Below are 16,591 nucleotides of genomic sequence, written 5' to 3'. Positions count from 1 at the left end.
GGGAAAAAAATGTAAGAAACTGAACTCAATGTTAAAACAACAACTACAAAAAAAAAAACCTACAACTGGGAAAACCTTGGAAAAGTTAAAATATAATTCTCGGAGCCAGGTACTGATGGCTCATGCCTGTAATCCTAGCTACTCAAGAGGCTGAGATCTGAGGATCACGGTTCAAAGCCAGCCTGGGCAGGAATGTAAGTAAGACTCTTATCTCCAATTAACCATCAGAAAACCAGAAGTGGTGCTGTGGCTCAAGTGGTAGACACCCTAGCCTTGAGCTGAAGAGCTGGGGCACAGTGCCCAGGCCCAGAGTTCAAGCCCTATGACCAGTAACAACAACTATATATATATATATATATGTATATGTGTATATAATAACTATGTATATATATATAATAACTGTATATATAATTTCCCTTTTTCAGTACGTTTCTTCTCTCTTTCCTCCTTCGTTCCTTTCCTCGCTCCTTTCTTCCTTCCCTCTCTCCCTCCCTCTGTGTGTGCCTCCCTCCTTCCTTTCTTCTTCCTTCCTCCCTTCTTTGCTTTTTTCCTTCCCTCCCTCCCTCCCACCCTCTTTTCTTCCTTCCTTTTGCCAGTACTAGGGCTTGAACTCAAGTCCTCTTGCTCTCCCTTGTGGTTTCACTCCAAGTTGGTGCTCTGCCATTTGTGTCATAGCTCCATTTCCTGCTTTTTTGGTTGTTACTTGAAGATAAGAGTCTTTTTTTTTGGGGGGGGGGTCCAGTCGTGGGGCCTGAACTCTGGGCCTGGGCACCATTCCTCAGCATTTCAGCTCAAGGCTAGCACTCTACCACTTGAGCCACAGTGCCACTTCCGGCTTTTTTTTTCCCTGCTTATGTGGTGCTGAGGAATCGAACCCAGGGCCTCATGCATGCAAGGCAAGCATTCTACCACTGAGCCACCTTCCCAGTCCCCAAGATAAGAGTCTTTTTTTGCTTTTTTTTTTTTTGGTGAGGGGGGTCCGGTCGTGGGGCCTGAACTCTGTGCCTGGGCGCTGTCCCTCAGCTCTTCAGCTCAAGGCTAGCACTCTACCACTTGAGCCACAGTGCTACTTCTGGCTTTTTTTTTCTTTTTGCTTATGTGGTGCTGAGGAATTGAACCCAGGGCCTCATGCATGTAAGGCAAGAGCTCTACCACTGAGCCACCTAAGATAAAGATAAGAGTCTTATAGCCATGGGGCTGGGAAGGTGGCTCAGCGGTAGAGTGCATGCCTTGCAAGCATGAGGCCCTGGGATCAATTCCTCAGCACCACATAAACAGAAAAAGCCAGAAGTGGCGCTGTGGCTCCAGTGGTAGAGTGCTAGCCTTGAGCTGAAGAGCTGAGGGACAGCGCCCAGGCCCAGAGTTCAAGTCCCATGACTGGCAAAAAAAAAAGAGTCTTACAGCCAGTACAGGCTGGCTTCAAACTGTGATCCTCAAATCTTAGCTCCTCGAATAGCTAGGATTGTAATGTGAGCCACCAGTGGCTTTTAAGCTTCTCTGAAACATTAAGCGCAATATAGGTAGACTATATATGTTTAAAAATATCCATTTCAGTTATTAGTGGGATATGAATTGTTGCAGGGAATTTTAAGCACATCCCAACATATGGATGGCACTGTTTTGGAGGATGTTTATATTTTATTTTTTTTTTATTTTTTATTTTTTGTCAGTCATGAGGCTTGAACGCAGGGCCTGGGCACTGAGCTTTTTTTGCTCAAGGGTAGCACTCTACCACTTTGAGCCACAGTACCACTTCTGGCTTTCTGGTAATGAATTGGAGATAAGAGTCCATAAACTTTCCTGCCTGAGTTGGCTTCAAACTGCAATTCTCAGATCTGAGCCTCCTGAGTAGCTAGGATTACAGGCATGAGCCACCAACACCGATCTTATTCTTTGGATTTTCTATCAAGGACAGTTGAGTTGGAAAGACAAGTTAGTTAGTCTTAGTATCCAGAGAGGCCTGGTGTGCTTTTCAGCCTAGCCCTAGGTACTTTCACCCCACATTCACAGAAAGCCACTGCTCTTTTGAGGTGATATGATTGGATTGTATGGACCCTTAGACATTCAGGAATAGCACGGGAAAACCATGAAGACCTGATCTGTGCCTTCCAGATGCATGTCAACCTCAAGCAGGGAGTTCTGTTCCAAGCCAGTGGAGTGAGGGAAACTCAGAGCTGAGAAAGGGAATTTCATAGAGGTGTGACCTTAGCTCTTCCCTTCTTCTGGGTTTTTATGTACAATCAAGTATTTCAGAATCTGGTAACTTCTGTCAGTTACATTTTTCTTTTTGAAATGTCATGCACTTAAATATCTCAAACTGGAATTCTATTGTGAATTAAAGCAGCACCCAAAGAAAATTTGGCCACACCATTTTTCCTGCCAGCCAGGAGTGGTATAAAAATAGCCAACCTGCTGAAATATTCATTCAGGCTACATATGCTTGAATGCGGTAATGTTGCCACCATCACTAACCACTAACAATTCCTCAGGGCCAAGATGGAGACTTCCAGCCAAGGCCTGAACAAAAAGAAGCCCCCAGTGGAATCCAGGAGGGTAAGCATGGAGGCTTTTGGCTGTTCCTTCTCTGTTACAGGTCAGGATTCCTGTTACCTACACCTCTTGCTGCAGGTTAAATTGACTGAACTCATTCTCAGGTTTCACTGCGGAACAGCATTCAACCATTCTGGCCTTGCCACAACCAACTCATCCCCAGTGTGGCTGCATAGTACACACATGAGGAATCCGTTTGTTAAAAGGATCTCTCTTCTCAAGTTAAAAGGCTGTTTCTTGTACTCGGCAGTTGAAGTAAGGAAATAGGTCTGTACTGAATGGAGGTGGCATCCAGTGGAGAACTTTGGCTATAGAAATCATTTGCCTTGGGGCTGGGAAGGTGGCTCAGTGGTAGAGCCCTTGCCTTGCATGCCTGAGGCCCTGGGTTGGATTCCTCAGGACCACAAAAAGAAAAAAGAAAAGCAAAAAGGAAAAAGCTGGAAGTGGCGCCGCTGTGGCTCAAGTGGTAGAGCGCTAGCCTTGAGCTGAAGAGCTGAAGGACAGGGCCCAGGCCGAGTTCAGGCCCCACGACCGGACCCCCCCCCCCCCAAAAAAAAAAAAAAAAAAGAAAGAAAAGAAATCATTTGCCTTCATCTACACTTGGGTCTGAGCCTGGGACTGTCTAGGTTTTGTTTTCTTTTTTTTTAATGTATGTTTGTTTGTCTGGTCCTGGGACTTGAACTCGGGGCCTGGGTGCTGTCCCTGAGTATTTTTGCTCAAGGCTAGCACTCTACCGATTGAGCCATAGCTCCACTTCTGGCTTTTTTGTTTTTTTGTTTTTTGTCAGTCGTGGAGCCTGAACTCTGGGCCTGGGCGCTGTCCCTCAGCTCTTCAGCTGTAGACTAGTGCTCTACCCCTTGAGCCTCAGCCCCACTTCTGGCTTTTTCTACTTATGTGGTGCTGAGGAATCAAACCCACGGCCTCATGCATGCAAGGCAAGCACTCTACCACTGAGCTACCTTCCCAGACCCTACTTCTGGCTTTTTGATGGTTAATTAGAGGTAAGAGTCTCATGGACTTTCCTGGCCAGACTGTCTTTGAACCCCAATCCTCAGTTCTCAGCCTCTTGAGTAGCTAGAATTAAGGTGTGAGCCAACAGTGCCCAGCTTATCCCCTCTTTAAATAGCTGTTAGATATATCTTAAAGGTATGGCCTTAGTTCTTATTTGTATCTCTAAAATAGATCTGACCCTAAGTCATAGAAACTGACAGCTCCTTTCCTTAACCCCTCAGGACCGCAACCTGATCAGTTATGAACAAACACTTACATAAGCATTTGTCAAACATATTTTCACTGGTCAATTGTGTACCAGGTAGTTAGAGTATCATGCATCCCCCTAAAGTTAGGGGCAGAAGCAAGCACAGGGCACAGAGGGAACACAAAGAGGCCATGAGGGAAGGCTTCCCAGAGGAGTTCAGAGGCACTTAAGGAGCTCAGACAAGAAGAAAGAGCATTGTGCTTTTCCTGGAGCTTGGAGTACAGCAACTGCATGAACAGGATTACAGTAGTTCTTGAGGCCACCTTAGAAAACATAGCAATTCCCTAAAACATTTTTTGTGTGTGCTGGTCCTGGGATTTGATCTCATAGCTTGGGCTCTGTCCCTGAGTTTGTGGTGTTTTGTTGTCGTTGTTGTCTCAAGGCTAGTATTCTACCACTTGAGCCACAGCTCCACTTCTAGTTTTTTTGTAGTTCATTGGAGATAAGATTCTCATGGACTTCCCTGCCCTGACTGGCTTTCAATCATGATCCTCAGATCTTAGCCTCCTGAGTAGCTAGAATTACAGATGTGAACCACCAGTCCCCAGCCCCTAAAACATGTTTTTTAAGTAGAAAAACAAAGCAATTATAGTATCTAAACCACTATCCTCTTTCCTATTTATAAGACATTGTATGGGTACTAAGACACACATGAACACATGTAGAACCTAGCTTCTTCTCTATGGGAACTTATAATTTACTTGGACTCAGAGCACACCTTTGGGGCTCTAGACCCCTGCCTCTGGGAGAAGGTAGAAAGGACAGGGCCTCAGTTTTGCACCATGGTAAAGTGGCATGGTGTAATTTTAGGCAGAAAGTCATCTTCCATGCCTCCCATCCTTTAGAGGGATACAAAGAAATGAGAAAGTACACTAAGCTCTAGAGAACAAAGATACTTTATACAGCCAAGATAATTGCTGTTAAAGGAACATCTCCCTCACTCTCTTCTCTTTGTACCTTCCTATTCTTAGTTTGACACATCATCTCCTCAAGAACAGTACTCGTAGCTTCTTATTCAACATAATTACCTTTTCAACTTGATTCTGGGTTTAGAACAAAACTGAGCAAAAGGAGCATGTTTATTGATTTTGAATCAAATCCCAAAGACAGCCTCTATCACAGACCCTGTTCCCAGGGAGAAGACTTCTCCTAAATTAAGGTGAGCACAGTGACTCTCAGTATAAGTCACTTGAGCTGGAAAAATTGCATTTGCTCCTATGGTTCAGTGCTTGATGTTTTCTTCCTCCTTGGTGAGAAGTTAGGATATAGGATCACAGCTAGTGCAGATTGTACATGTCTGAACACATTGGGAGACTAGATGGGGAAAGCTTGGAAGAATACAATTCTTGTCTGCTGAGAGATGTTTGGGGGAGAATAAAAAGGAAGGAAAGACCCTTTTCCTTTGTTCTTTTAGGTCTCAGACCTAGATACTCTGACTTTAGACGGATGAAATGAGGGAAGGGCTAGGAATGTGGCTTAGTGGTAGAGTGCTTCCCTAACATGCCTAAAGCCCTGGGTTTGATTCCTCAGTACCACAAATACAGAAAAAGCAGGAAGTGGCACTGTGGCTCAAGTGGTAGAGTGCTAGCCTTGAGCAAAAGAAGCTCAGGGGCAGTGCCCAGGTCCTGAGTTCAAGTCCCAGGACTGGCAAAAGAAAAAAGAGCCAGGCACCGGTGGCTCATACCTGTAATCCTAGCTACTAAGGAATCTGAGGATCAAGGTTCAAAGCCAACCTGGGCAGGAAAGTCCATGAGACTCTTATCTCCAGTAAACCACCAGAAAATCAGAAGTGGCAATGTGACTTAAATGGTAGAGTGCTAGCCTTGAGCTGAAGAGCTGAGGGATACCGCCCAGGCCGAGAGTTCAAGCCCTATGACTGACAAAAAAGAAAGAAAGAAAAAAAAAGAAAACAGGGAGAGAAGATGAATGACCAAAAAGTGGAAGAGACTGTTCTTGTCCCCCATCACACACACATTTTGCTTGAACTCTACTTCTAAACACATCTGGCCCTGACCTACAAAGGTTTTCAGGGTACAATGTCCCTAATGCTCCTCTTAATTTTCCTTCAGTCCATTCTTTTCCTGAACATATCTGGGAAGTCCTCTAGTGGATTCAGGAAAACACAAAGCTGTTGTGGTTTGTGCTGACACTGGGGCTTGAACTCAGGGTCTCATGCTTTTTTTTTTTTTTTTTTTTGCCAGTCGTGGGGCCTGAACCCTGGTCCTGGGCACTGTCCCTCAGCTCTTTAGCTCAAGGCTAGCGCTCTACCACTTGAGTCACAGTGCCACTTCTGGCTTTTTCTGCTTATGTGGTGCTGAGGAATTGAACTCAGGGCCTCATGCATGCAAGGCAAGCGCTCTACCACTGAGCCACCTTCCCAGCCCTCTCATGCTTTTTTGGCTTTTTCACTCTAGGCTGACTCTCTACCACTACCACTTGAACCACACCTCCATTTCCAGCATTTTTCTGGTTAATTGGAGATAAGAGTGTCTTCAGATTTGTTTGCCCAGGCTGGCTTTAAACCATGATCCTCAGATCTCAGCCTCCTGAGTAGCTAAAATTACAGGTATGAGCCACCAGCACAGAGCTCAAAAGCTACACTTGGTAGGAAGAAGTTCCTGGGTCTAGGTGCATCTCTCCCCTAAAGCCTTTTCCTTCTGATCCTACTACCACCCATAGAGATGCTATTCTGTTGGTTATTAGGGCTACTCTCTGCAGTAGGACTGAAGTCCCAAAGCATAGCTTATTATATTTGTATGAATGGTCTTGAGTCATAAGCCAGAAACCACTGTCTGGAAGAGGTAAGAAAGTTCCTCTTCCTCATGGTGCTCCTCTGTGTTTATAGGAATGTGACTTAGAGACTGCTGCTGTGATCTAGGATCTGAGTGATTTATGAAGAAAACTACCAGGGCTGGGAATGTGGCTTAGAGTAGAGTGCTTGCCTAGTATGTATGAAGCCCTGGGTTCCATTCCTCAGTACCACAGAAACAGAAAAAGCCAGAAGTGGTGCTGTGGCTCAAGTGGTAGAGTGCTAGCCTTGAACAAAAGTAGCTCAGAGACAGGTGCCCAGGCCCTGAGTTCAAGCCCCAGGACTAGCAAAAAAAAAAGAAAAAGAAAAAGAAAGACAGACAGACAGACAAACGAAAAGGAAAACTACCTCAAAGATTTCTCCATCCTAATTTGAAGCTTCTGCTTGGAAGGGAATTCATCCCGAATTTTCTAGGGGCCTCCTGTATCTGCCAGCCCAGCCCTACCCTGCTCCAGAATTCCTCAGAACACATCTGAGGCATGTGCGTGCTGCTGGGCAGTCAGCCTTCCTGCTCTGCTGGGTAAGGGGTGTGTCCAGCTGGCAAATTCCCAAAGACAATATGTGTAGCACATTTCTGACTATCAGGGCATTTGCTGGGAAATGTTATGGGTGCGGAAGCAGGTTGTAGGATGTCCTCTTCAAAGTATAAAGGAATTTCCACCAAGCAGAGGCTCACAGGAAAACAGTAAGATTGCATTGCATTGATGCTGGCTGCTAATACCCTAGTCATGTTTTCGCTGCACCCGGCTCTAGCCATGCTGATTATATTTACTTGTTAATGGCATCATGCCCTTTTACATGTGTCTGTCTGGAATACCCTGCTCTCACTGACCAGCTCCTCACCCTTATTATGACAAATCCCACATGTCCATCAAGTCCCTATCCAAATGTCACTTCCCTTGTGAGGTCTTCCTTGACAGCTGCTACCGCTCTGCTCGAGCCCTCGGCAACCCTTGCAGGCAGCCTCTCTCTGTGTCCTGCAGTACACAGTTTAGGTGTGCTTTACCTCATGCATCATGCGTTTCTCCAAGGTGGCATTAAGATCCTCTGGTTTCTGAAACCCCAATGTTTTGTCAGAATAGCAGGTACTCAGCAGTGGGAGGTAACTGGGCATGGAAGGTAACTGTAGCTTTATTTGTTCTCTGCTTCTGAAGCATGTGGTTTTAGAGAGGAAGTGCTTGGATGTGAAATGAAAAAGGACAATTGTATAGAAGGAAATATAGGGCCTGCTTGGCCAGTCAGAAACTAGGCCCCAGTGCTGATGTGAAATAGCATTCATATCCTGGGCCCTAACAGGATAAAATTTAAGACTTTTCTTATCAGAACAGGGAAAGAGAAACCCAGCAGGAATGGCAGGAGACCCCAGCCTTTGATATCCCTGACATCCAGGAACAAGGTAAGTTGTAGAGGATTCATGCTTATTCTCCTTTAATAACCATCTGGCTCCCTATAATGCTTGGCTGAGCAAAGTGGCACAGCTCTCTGCATTTAGGCACCCTTGGGCAATGTGCCTCGTTCCTGTGTGGGTGAGATACCTTTGGCCATTCTCCAGTCTGGTGCCAATCCTGGAATCACAGAAGCCCCACTCCTACTTCCTTAAGTAGTGAAAGGAGGCAGCATGCCCCTTCCTGTATTTCTGATGGTGAAATTGATGTTCCCATGGTTTCAAAGCATTTCTGAATAAGATGGAAAGTTTTGTAGGAAAATTGAAAGGTCTAGTTTTCCCTTTTCTTTCTTTTTTTTTTTTTTGTTGTTGTTGGTCGTGGGGCTTGAACTCTAGGCCTGGGTGCTGTCCCTGAGCTCTTCAGCTCAAGGCTCTACCACTTGAGTCACAGCACCACTTCCAGTTTTCTGGTGTTTTATTGGAGATAAGAGTCTCACCGCCTTTCCTGCCCAGGCTGTTTTTGAACTGTGATCCTCAGATCTCAGCCTCCTGAGTAGCTACGATTACAGGCGTGAGCCACCAGTGCCCGGTTTTCTTTCTCTCTCTTTTTTCTCTTTCTTTTCTTCTCTCTTTCTCTACCTTCCTTCCTTCCTTTTTTCCTTTCTTTTTTTTGGGGGGGGGTTCGGTTGTGGGGCCTGTACTCTGGGCCTGGGCGCTGTCCCTCAGCTCTTCAGCTCAAGGCCTAGTGATCTACTACTTGAGCCACAGTGCCACTTCCGGCTTTTTTTTTTTTTTTTTTTTGCTTATGTGGTGCTGAGGAATCAAACCCAGGGCTTCAGGCATGCAAGGCAAGCGCTCTACCACTGAGCCACCTTCCCAGCCCTCCTTTTTTCCTTTCTTTCTTCTATGTATGTTAGTCCTTGGACTTGAACTAAGGCCCTAAGCACTATCTCTTAGCTTTGCGCTCAAGGATAATGCCTACTACTTGAGCTACAGCTGGACTTCTGGTGGTGGTTAATTGGAGATAAGAGTCTCACAAGCTGGGCGCTGGTGGCTCATGCTGGTAATCCTAGCTACTCAGGAGGCTGAGATCTGAGGGTTGCGGTTCAAAACCAGCCCAGGCAGGAAAGACCGTGAGACTCCTATCTCCAATAAACCACCAGAAAACCGAAAGTGGCTCTGTAGCTTAAGCGGTAGAGCACTCGCCTTGAGCTGAAGAGCTGAGGGACAGCGCCTAAGCCCAAAGTTCAAGCCCCACGACCAACCAAAAAAAATTCTCACAGACATTATCTGTGGTCTGGTCTTGAATCTTGATCCTCAGATCTCAGCCTCCTGAGTAGGTTTACAGGCATGAACCACTGGCACTAGGCTCAACTTTCTCATCTTTTACCCAGCATGAGGACTCAGTGTGGGCTACAGTTATCACAGAAGTGGAGCTGTGGGTATAGAAGCAGGTTGTAGGGCTGCATGAAAGTGAGTATTTGGACCAGTTGTCATTCCATGTGAAAACATATCAGCTTGCCAGGCACAAGTGGCTAACACCTATAATTCTCGCTACTTAAGAGGCTGAGATCTGGAGGATCATGGTCTGATGCCAACCCTGGCAGAAAAGTCTATAAGACTCCCATCTTCAAAAAAACAAAGATGGGGCTGGGAAGATGGCTCAGTGGTAGAGTGCTTGCCTTGCATGCCTGAGGCCCTGGGTTCGATTCCTTAGCACCACATAGCAAAAAGAAAAAAAGCCAGAGGTGGCGCTGTGGCTCAAGTGGTAGAGTGCTAGCCTTGAGCTGAAGAGCTGAGGGACATCACTGGCAAAAAAAAAAAAAAGATTAGACAAAGAAACAAAGATGGGCTGGGAAGGTGGCCCAGTAGTAGAGTGCTTGCCTTGCATGCATGAGGCCCTAGGTTCTATTCCTTAGCACCACATAAGTAGAAAAAACCAGAAGTGGTGCTGTAGCTCAAGTGGTAGAGCGCTAGCTACCACTCTCTTGAGCTGAAGAACTGAGGGACAGCGCCCCGGCTCAGAGTTCAGGCCCCAACCGACCAAAAAAAAAAGAAAAAAAAAAGAGTTGGGTGTTGGTGGCTCACGCCTGTGATCCTAGTTTCTCAGGAGGCTAAGATCTGAGAATCATGGGTCAAAGCCAGCCTAGGAAGGAAGTCTGTGAGACTCTTATCTCCAACTAAACACCAGAAAATCAGAAGTAGAGCTGTGGCTCAAAGTGGTAGAGTACTAGCCTTGACTAGAAAGAACTCAGGGACAGTGCCCAGGCCCTCAGTTCAAGTCCCACGAATGACCTAAAAAATATCAGGACTAGAAGTGTAGCTCAACTGGTAGAATACCAACCTATCAAGTGTGAAGCTCTGAGGTGTCATACACACACACACACACACACAGCTCTGAGGTGTCATACACACACACACACACACACACACACACACACACACACACAAATAACATACCACCTATAGGCTGGTATTTGAGCTATGTCAATATCTCACGATATTGAAAACTCCAAAGTCAGAATAGAATATTACTGAGCTGAGATGAAATTGGAAAGGTCAGAACAAACAATTCACCTGGCTTTAAATAAACCTTGGTGTGAGGCTGCTCTGCCATCTCTCCTCAGATGAAAGTAGGCCATGACAGGCCCTTTTCCTGCCTGAGTGTTTTCTTTACAGATTCTAAGTGGGGATATGGCCTGCCAGAGCCAAGTGTCCTGTCAGTGCTGCAGAACACCCCTCCTCCACCAAAAAAGCAAGGAACTAGTGGCTTCTTTGGGTTTTTGAGGTAAGACACCCTTCTGCTATTAAGCTAAGAGCTCATCTCCTGAGTCTTGCAGGGAGAGGGAATAAAGAAGAAAGCAGATTACTTGCTGAAGTTTCTTAATTCTGTTGAGATGGATCATGGAAATGAGATGAAAGCAATGGTTCCAGTATGGTTGGGGTTAGATTTTGTTTTGTTTCTGGTTTTTGGTTTTTTTGTTGTTGGGGTTTAGACCTGAGAGCTTCATCCTTGCTAGGTAGGTCCCCTACCATAGGATCCATGCCCCCACTCTTTTTGCTTTAGTGTTTTAGTTATTTCTCAGATAAAGTCTCGTGCTTTTTGCCCAGACCAGCCTGGGACTGTGAACTCCTTCCTGTGCTTCCTGCATTCCTATTGGAACTACAGTGGTGTACCACCAGGAATGATTTGTCCTTTGAGAAAGCCTCACTAACTTTATTGCCCAGATTGACCTCAAACCTCCTTTCTTTGCTTCACAAGTAGCTAGGATTATAGCCCAGCCTTTGAGATACCACACCGAGCCTAATTTTGATTTTAATAAAGATTGTCTTGGCTGAGAATGTGGCACAGTGGTAAGTGCTTGCCTAGCGTGCAAAAAGCCCTGGATTCAATTCCTCACAGAAAAAGCTGGAAGTGGTGCTGTGGCTCAAGTGGTAGAGTTGCCTCGAGCAAAAGAAGCTCAGGGGCAGTGCCCAAGCCCCGAGTTCAAGCACCAGGATGGGGAAAAGAAAAAAAGTGTCTTCCTTTTCTTTTTTCCTTTTTTTTTTTTTTTTTAGTGCTGGTCCTAGGGCTTGAACTCAGACTGGGTAGGTCTATCCCTGAGGTTTTTTTGTTTTGTTTTTTTTTTGGTCAGTCGTGAGGCCTGAACTCTGGGCCTAGGTGCTGTCATTCAGCTCTTCAGCTTAAGGCTAGCGCTCTACCACTTGAGCCACAGCACCACTTCTGGCTTTTTCTGCTTATGTGGTGCTGAGGAATGGAACCCAAGGCCTCATGCACACGAGGCAAGCACTCTACCACTGAGCCACCTTCAGCTCCTCCCTAAGGTTTTTTTGTTGTTGTTTTTGTTTATTGCTCAAGGCTGGGGAACACTTGAGATACAACTCCACTTCTGGCCTTTGGTTTTTAATTAGAGATAAGTGTCTCACAGACTTTCCTGCCTGGCTCCCTTCAAAGTAAGATCCTCAGATCTCACCCAGCCTCCCACATAGGTAGGATTTCAGATGTGAGCCACTGGCTCATTTTTGTGCAATTCATCCCCACTCAGATGTGCCAGTGTGCAGCCTGAGACTATTCCTATTTTACTTGGGTTTTTGATTTGGTTACTGAGGTGCTGTGGCTCAAGTGGCAGAGTGCTATCCTTGAGCAAAAAGAAGCTCAGGGACAGTACCCAGGCCCTGAGTTCAAGTCCCAGGACTGGAAAAAAAAAAAAAAAAGATTTGGTTACTGAAAAGTTTCCATTCTCCCCTCTGAATCCAGGTTGTGTCTCCACAATTCTTTCTGCAGAGGGCAGTGAACATATCCCTCAGTCACGGAGCCCATCCATCCTACCGCAATCCTTTTCCTTTATTTTCCCCTCCTGAGTATAATCTAATTTAGGCACCTTCTCAAATGCTGTTCCAGACTTGAATTTCCATTCATTGGTTCCCCAGAGCAAAATGCCCTGACTAATGAGGTACTAATGGGAAGCAGAGAGGGGAAAGAGATCTCAGTCTCAGCCTATCTATTATTCTCCTTCCTGCAGCACTCTCTTCCCCTTCCGGTATTTCTTCAAGAAGAGCAACCAGTGAGTCTTCTCGATGCCCCACAACAGTGGAAAGGGGGTCTCCTGCCTGAAGCATTCCCTCTCCAACTCCATCCTTTTCCTTTTTTGGTTCTCCTTTTATTTTTGGAGACAGTATTTTGTTGTGCAGCCTATGCTAGCCAGCTGTCAACCCTCCTCCCTCAGCTTCCCAAGTGCTGGGATTACAAGCACGGGCTACCACACCCAGCTTTCATACTTTTCTTGTGACTTCTCTCTTTAGTTACAGAGATTAGGGGCCCATATTAAGTCCTCTTTGTTTTGCTTTAGTTTTGTCTTGTCTAAAACATTAAGGAAGCTGGGAGCTGAGGGCTCACACCACTAATCCTAGTTACTCAGAAGGCTGAGATCTAAAGATTGTGGTTGAAAGCCAGCCCTAACAGGAAAGTCTGTGATACTCTTTATCGCCAGTTAACTACCAGAAAACTGATAGTGGCACTATAGCTCAAAGTGGTAGAGCACTAGCTTTGAGAGGAGAAAAAAAAAAAAAAAACAACTCAGGGACAGGGCCTAGGCCCTGAGTCCAAGCCCCACAACTAGAAAAAAAATTGAGACTTTCTAAAATATTCTAGTCTGAGAATAGCCCTCAGGCAGTGTCTCTAGCACCTTAGGATTCTAACTTCAATAAATTACACTTGAAGTATTATTGATTGTATTTGGTCAAGTAGAAAGTAAGAGAGAACAAACAGAGGAAGCCATGCATAGACCTTCCCCTTGGTCACCTGGCTGCTGGTTCCAGAGTCACACTGGGCAGAGGAGTCTGTACCTGATCCCAGCTTCCTGCCAGGGATTAGGGGAAGACTCACTGTCCTGAGCCCTGCTCCAAAAGATATGACATCTTCCCCAGTTCAGCGTCGCCTCCACAGACAAATGCTCCCAGATGTCTGTCACTCTGGTCTCTGGTGGGTCACACTGTTTATCAGATGAGGAAGCAGGCAGTGCAAGTTAGGGCCCCTGGAACAGTCAAGGCATCCAAGCTGTCTTCAGCCAGAGGCCCGTCTGAGACAGATCTTAGACTTGTGTGCTCCAAGAACCAAAATAATTGAGGGAAACTCACTTTAGCTCAGAACAAAGGAATCACTTTTTAACTATTTGAGATGTCCAGAATTAGAATGGGCTGCCTGTGAGGTAGTGAGCTTTAAACTGCTAATCTCTTGTCACATGCCAGAGGGTTCCTAATGAGTGGGGGAGTGGGGGCAGCCCTGTTGAGCCCTCCTCTACCTTCAGCAGAGAGAGGAGGTGGGTCACTGTGGGAGGGCCTGGAAATTGACTCAGGACCAGTACAGGGAAGGGGATGCCATAGGGTATAGCTATTTGAGGCTTACGAGTGACATGACACCAATTCTTCTTAACTGTATTTACTGTCTTTGCCCTGTTAACCTAAACATGGCCTGCTGAAAAGCACAAGTCAGTCTGGAGGTTTGAGCACCCCACCCACCCTGACTCAGGCCTTGGGAAAACGGTTCTTCTCTGAGCTCATTACTTCATCTGGAAAAATGGGGGTGTGGGAGTGGGTAGATTTGGTGAGCTCCTAGACTGCCTCCTTCTGATCTCTGCTAACTAGGACCTTTTGTTTCTCAATTTACCACATTTTTTTTTCATTTTTATCTTTAAAATACTGGTACCAGAGCTTGAATTCAGATCCTTAGGCTTTTATCTTTTCACTCAGAGCTGGCACTCTACCACTTGAACCATGCCACTATCCTGGCATTTTTCTGGTTAACTGCCAAGTCTCCTAGACATTTCTGTTGGAGCTGGCTTCAAACTGTGATCCTCAAATCTCAGCCTCCTGAGTAGTTAAGATTACAGGTATGTACCACTGGTGCCCAGTGCTTGCCATATCATTGTCTCAAGCATAACTCAGCAGTATGGCTGGACAGTCATATCAGTCTGCTTAATTAGCTGTGATTTTCAGCAACTTTCTCCTCTGAGCCTTAGTAGCCTTGCTTTTAAAACTGGAGTTGGAGGTGGGCACCAGTGGCTCATGCCTGTAATCCTAGCTACTCAGGAGGCTGAGATCTGAGGATCAAGGTTCAAAACCAGCCCGTGCAGGAAAGGCCGTGAAACTGTTATCTCCAATAAACCACCAGAAAACGATAAGTGGTGATGTGGCTCAAGTAGTAGAGCACTAGCCTTGGGTTGAATTGCTGAGGGACAGTGTTCAGGTCCAGAGTTCAAGCCCCATAACCAGCAACAACAACAACAAAAAACTGGAATTAGGAGTTGGACTACATAGATTTGCTGAAGTTGACAGCTTCAGGCTCTTTCAGGAGTCATGTTCCTGCTATTCCAAGGGAACCTGTAGCTCAGAGCCCTTCAGAATGAGCAGACATTCACTGAATACTGGAAGGGAGGCTCTGAATGCACTCAGTGCCCCCGCTGTGCTCTACCACCCAGCACCACTGAGGATCCGCACTGGTGAGATGTCCCTAGATCCTGGCATCCCCTCCCCAGTCAGGAAGGGACCCAGGCCCAACTGAGTCCTTCTAAGGCAGGGTGTGGGCAAGGGCCTGAGCCAGGAAGTGACTGCCCAAGGTCACAAGAACAGCAGAACCCAGGTGTCTAGACAGCAGCCTCTCACCCCCTCAGCAGCTCAGGCTGTCTTCCACCTCGCCTCTGCAGCCCCACAGCTGCAGCCTGTGGAGCAGAGGAAGGAATAAGCAGCAGAGGCCACTCTCTGAGGACGGCACCTCAGAGCACAGCTCCCAGGGGCCTCAGGCTGGGAGGCGCCTGGGAGCTGGATCTCCTCTTTGGGAGGGCGTGGCACCAGAACCTGCAAATATAAGAGTGGAGAGCAGCAGGCACAGACACCTACAGGAGGCACTGGAGGCCTGTGAGCTGCCTGCGCTGTTCCCGCCAGGCTGGGGAGTACTGGTGAGCTCTGGGGGACAGGGTGAAGGGAAACTGGATGGGGGTGTTATGGTGAGGGGTGGGGGGAAATATGGGTCCAGGTCCTGGAGGCTGAGCTGGGGCATGAGGGAGGAAGATGCTTATGACCCCAAGGCTAAGGTAATTCCAGGAGAGAATCTGGCTGATGCACAAGTCCTATCCAGAGAGGGCTGGCACACTCATCCAGTGACCCAGGCAGGTGACATACACACGCCCTTGCTAGCACACACTCCCTCAATGGTAGACACTCCTCACCTCTCAGAAAGAGCAGCTCAGCCCTCTCACGGGAGGCAGTTGGTGTCTAACTGCACCCGACACCCGCAGCCCCATGAAGACCCCACCTAGTATTTCTACAGTGCAGAGGCCCATGGCATCCCTCCCAGCCCTGCTCCTCAGCCTGCTGGTCCTGGTTGTCTCTGAAGGCCAGGGTCAGGAGACAGCCATCCCAGGCTGCTACCTGCACTGTGAGTAACGTGGGGGCCTGCCGGAGGGCTGGGGAGGGAGGACCTCTGGGTGGGCACAGAGCTGGCGGACTGGATTGCAGGCAGGCTACACCCTGCAGGGACCCACCAGGAGGCTCAGACAACAGGGCATGCCTTTACAGCCCATTTGCCTCTCTGCTTCCAGCCTTCAACGTGACCATGCGAAGCGACCGCCAAGGCACCTGCCAGGGCTCCCATGTGGCCCAGGCCTGTGTGGGCCACTGCGAGTCCAGCGCGTTCCCTTCCCGGTACTCTGTGCTGGTGGCCAGCAGCTATCAACACAACATCACCTCCGTCTCTCAGTGCTGTACCATCAGCGGCCTAGAGAAGGTAAGGGGCCTGAGCCAGGGGTGCTGGGGTGGACAGGAGGAGGCCGGGAATGGGATGAGTGTGGGTCCCCTCGCCTACAGGTGAAGGTGCAGCTGAGATGTGCGGGAAACCGCCAGGGAGAACTGGAGATCTTCACGGCCAGGGCTTGCCAGTGTGACATGTGTCGCCTGTCCCGCTACTAGCCGCTGGGCCTCGTGGCCATGGCATCCTTTTAACCAGGGGTCACAGCTGCTGTTTGGAATGGTCACCTCATGAGGAGTTCTGCCTTCTCTTTGTTTCTGCCTGGCTTCCACCCAGTTTGTGTCCCAT

The 16,591-nt window shown here is 47.3% G+C and overlaps 2 protein-coding genes across 2 annotated transcripts in view; both read left to right on the top strand.

The window, feature by feature from the left end:
* Positions 1-12,589, top strand: part of Majin (membrane anchored junction protein) — a 28,441-nt gene extending 15,852 nt beyond the window's left edge. The window contains exons 4-7 of the mRNA XM_042676096.1: positions 2,490-2,553; positions 7,941-8,013; positions 10,681-10,789; positions 12,525-12,589. Of these exons, the coding sequence (XP_042532030.1) occupies positions 2,490-2,553; positions 7,941-8,013; positions 10,681-10,789; positions 12,525-12,570 (292 nt within the window). The 3' untranslated portion in view covers positions 12,571-12,589. The remainder of the gene's footprint in view (positions 1-2,489; positions 2,554-7,940; positions 8,014-10,680; positions 10,790-12,524) is intronic.
* Positions 12,590-15,837: 3,248 nt separating this feature from the next.
* Gpha2 (glycoprotein hormone subunit alpha 2) lies at positions 15,838-16,464 on the top strand. The gene is made up of 3 exons (XM_042676630.1): positions 15,838-15,934; positions 16,098-16,282; positions 16,363-16,464. The coding sequence occupies exons 1-3, from the start codon at positions 15,838-15,840 to the stop codon at positions 16,462-16,464; spliced, it is 384 nt and encodes a 127-aa protein (XP_042532564.1).
* The last annotated feature ends 127 nt before the right edge of the window (positions 16,465-16,591 follow it).

Source organism: Dipodomys spectabilis, unplaced genomic scaffold (genome assembly GCF_019054845.1).
Source record: "Dipodomys spectabilis isolate Male_0828 unplaced genomic scaffold, ASM1905484v1 ptg000030l, whole genome shotgun sequence".
NCBI lineage: Eukaryota > Metazoa > Chordata > Mammalia > Rodentia > Heteromyidae > Dipodomys > Dipodomys spectabilis.
Note: the sequence above shows the minus strand (reverse complement) of the source record. Positions and strands in the feature narration are given on the sequence as shown.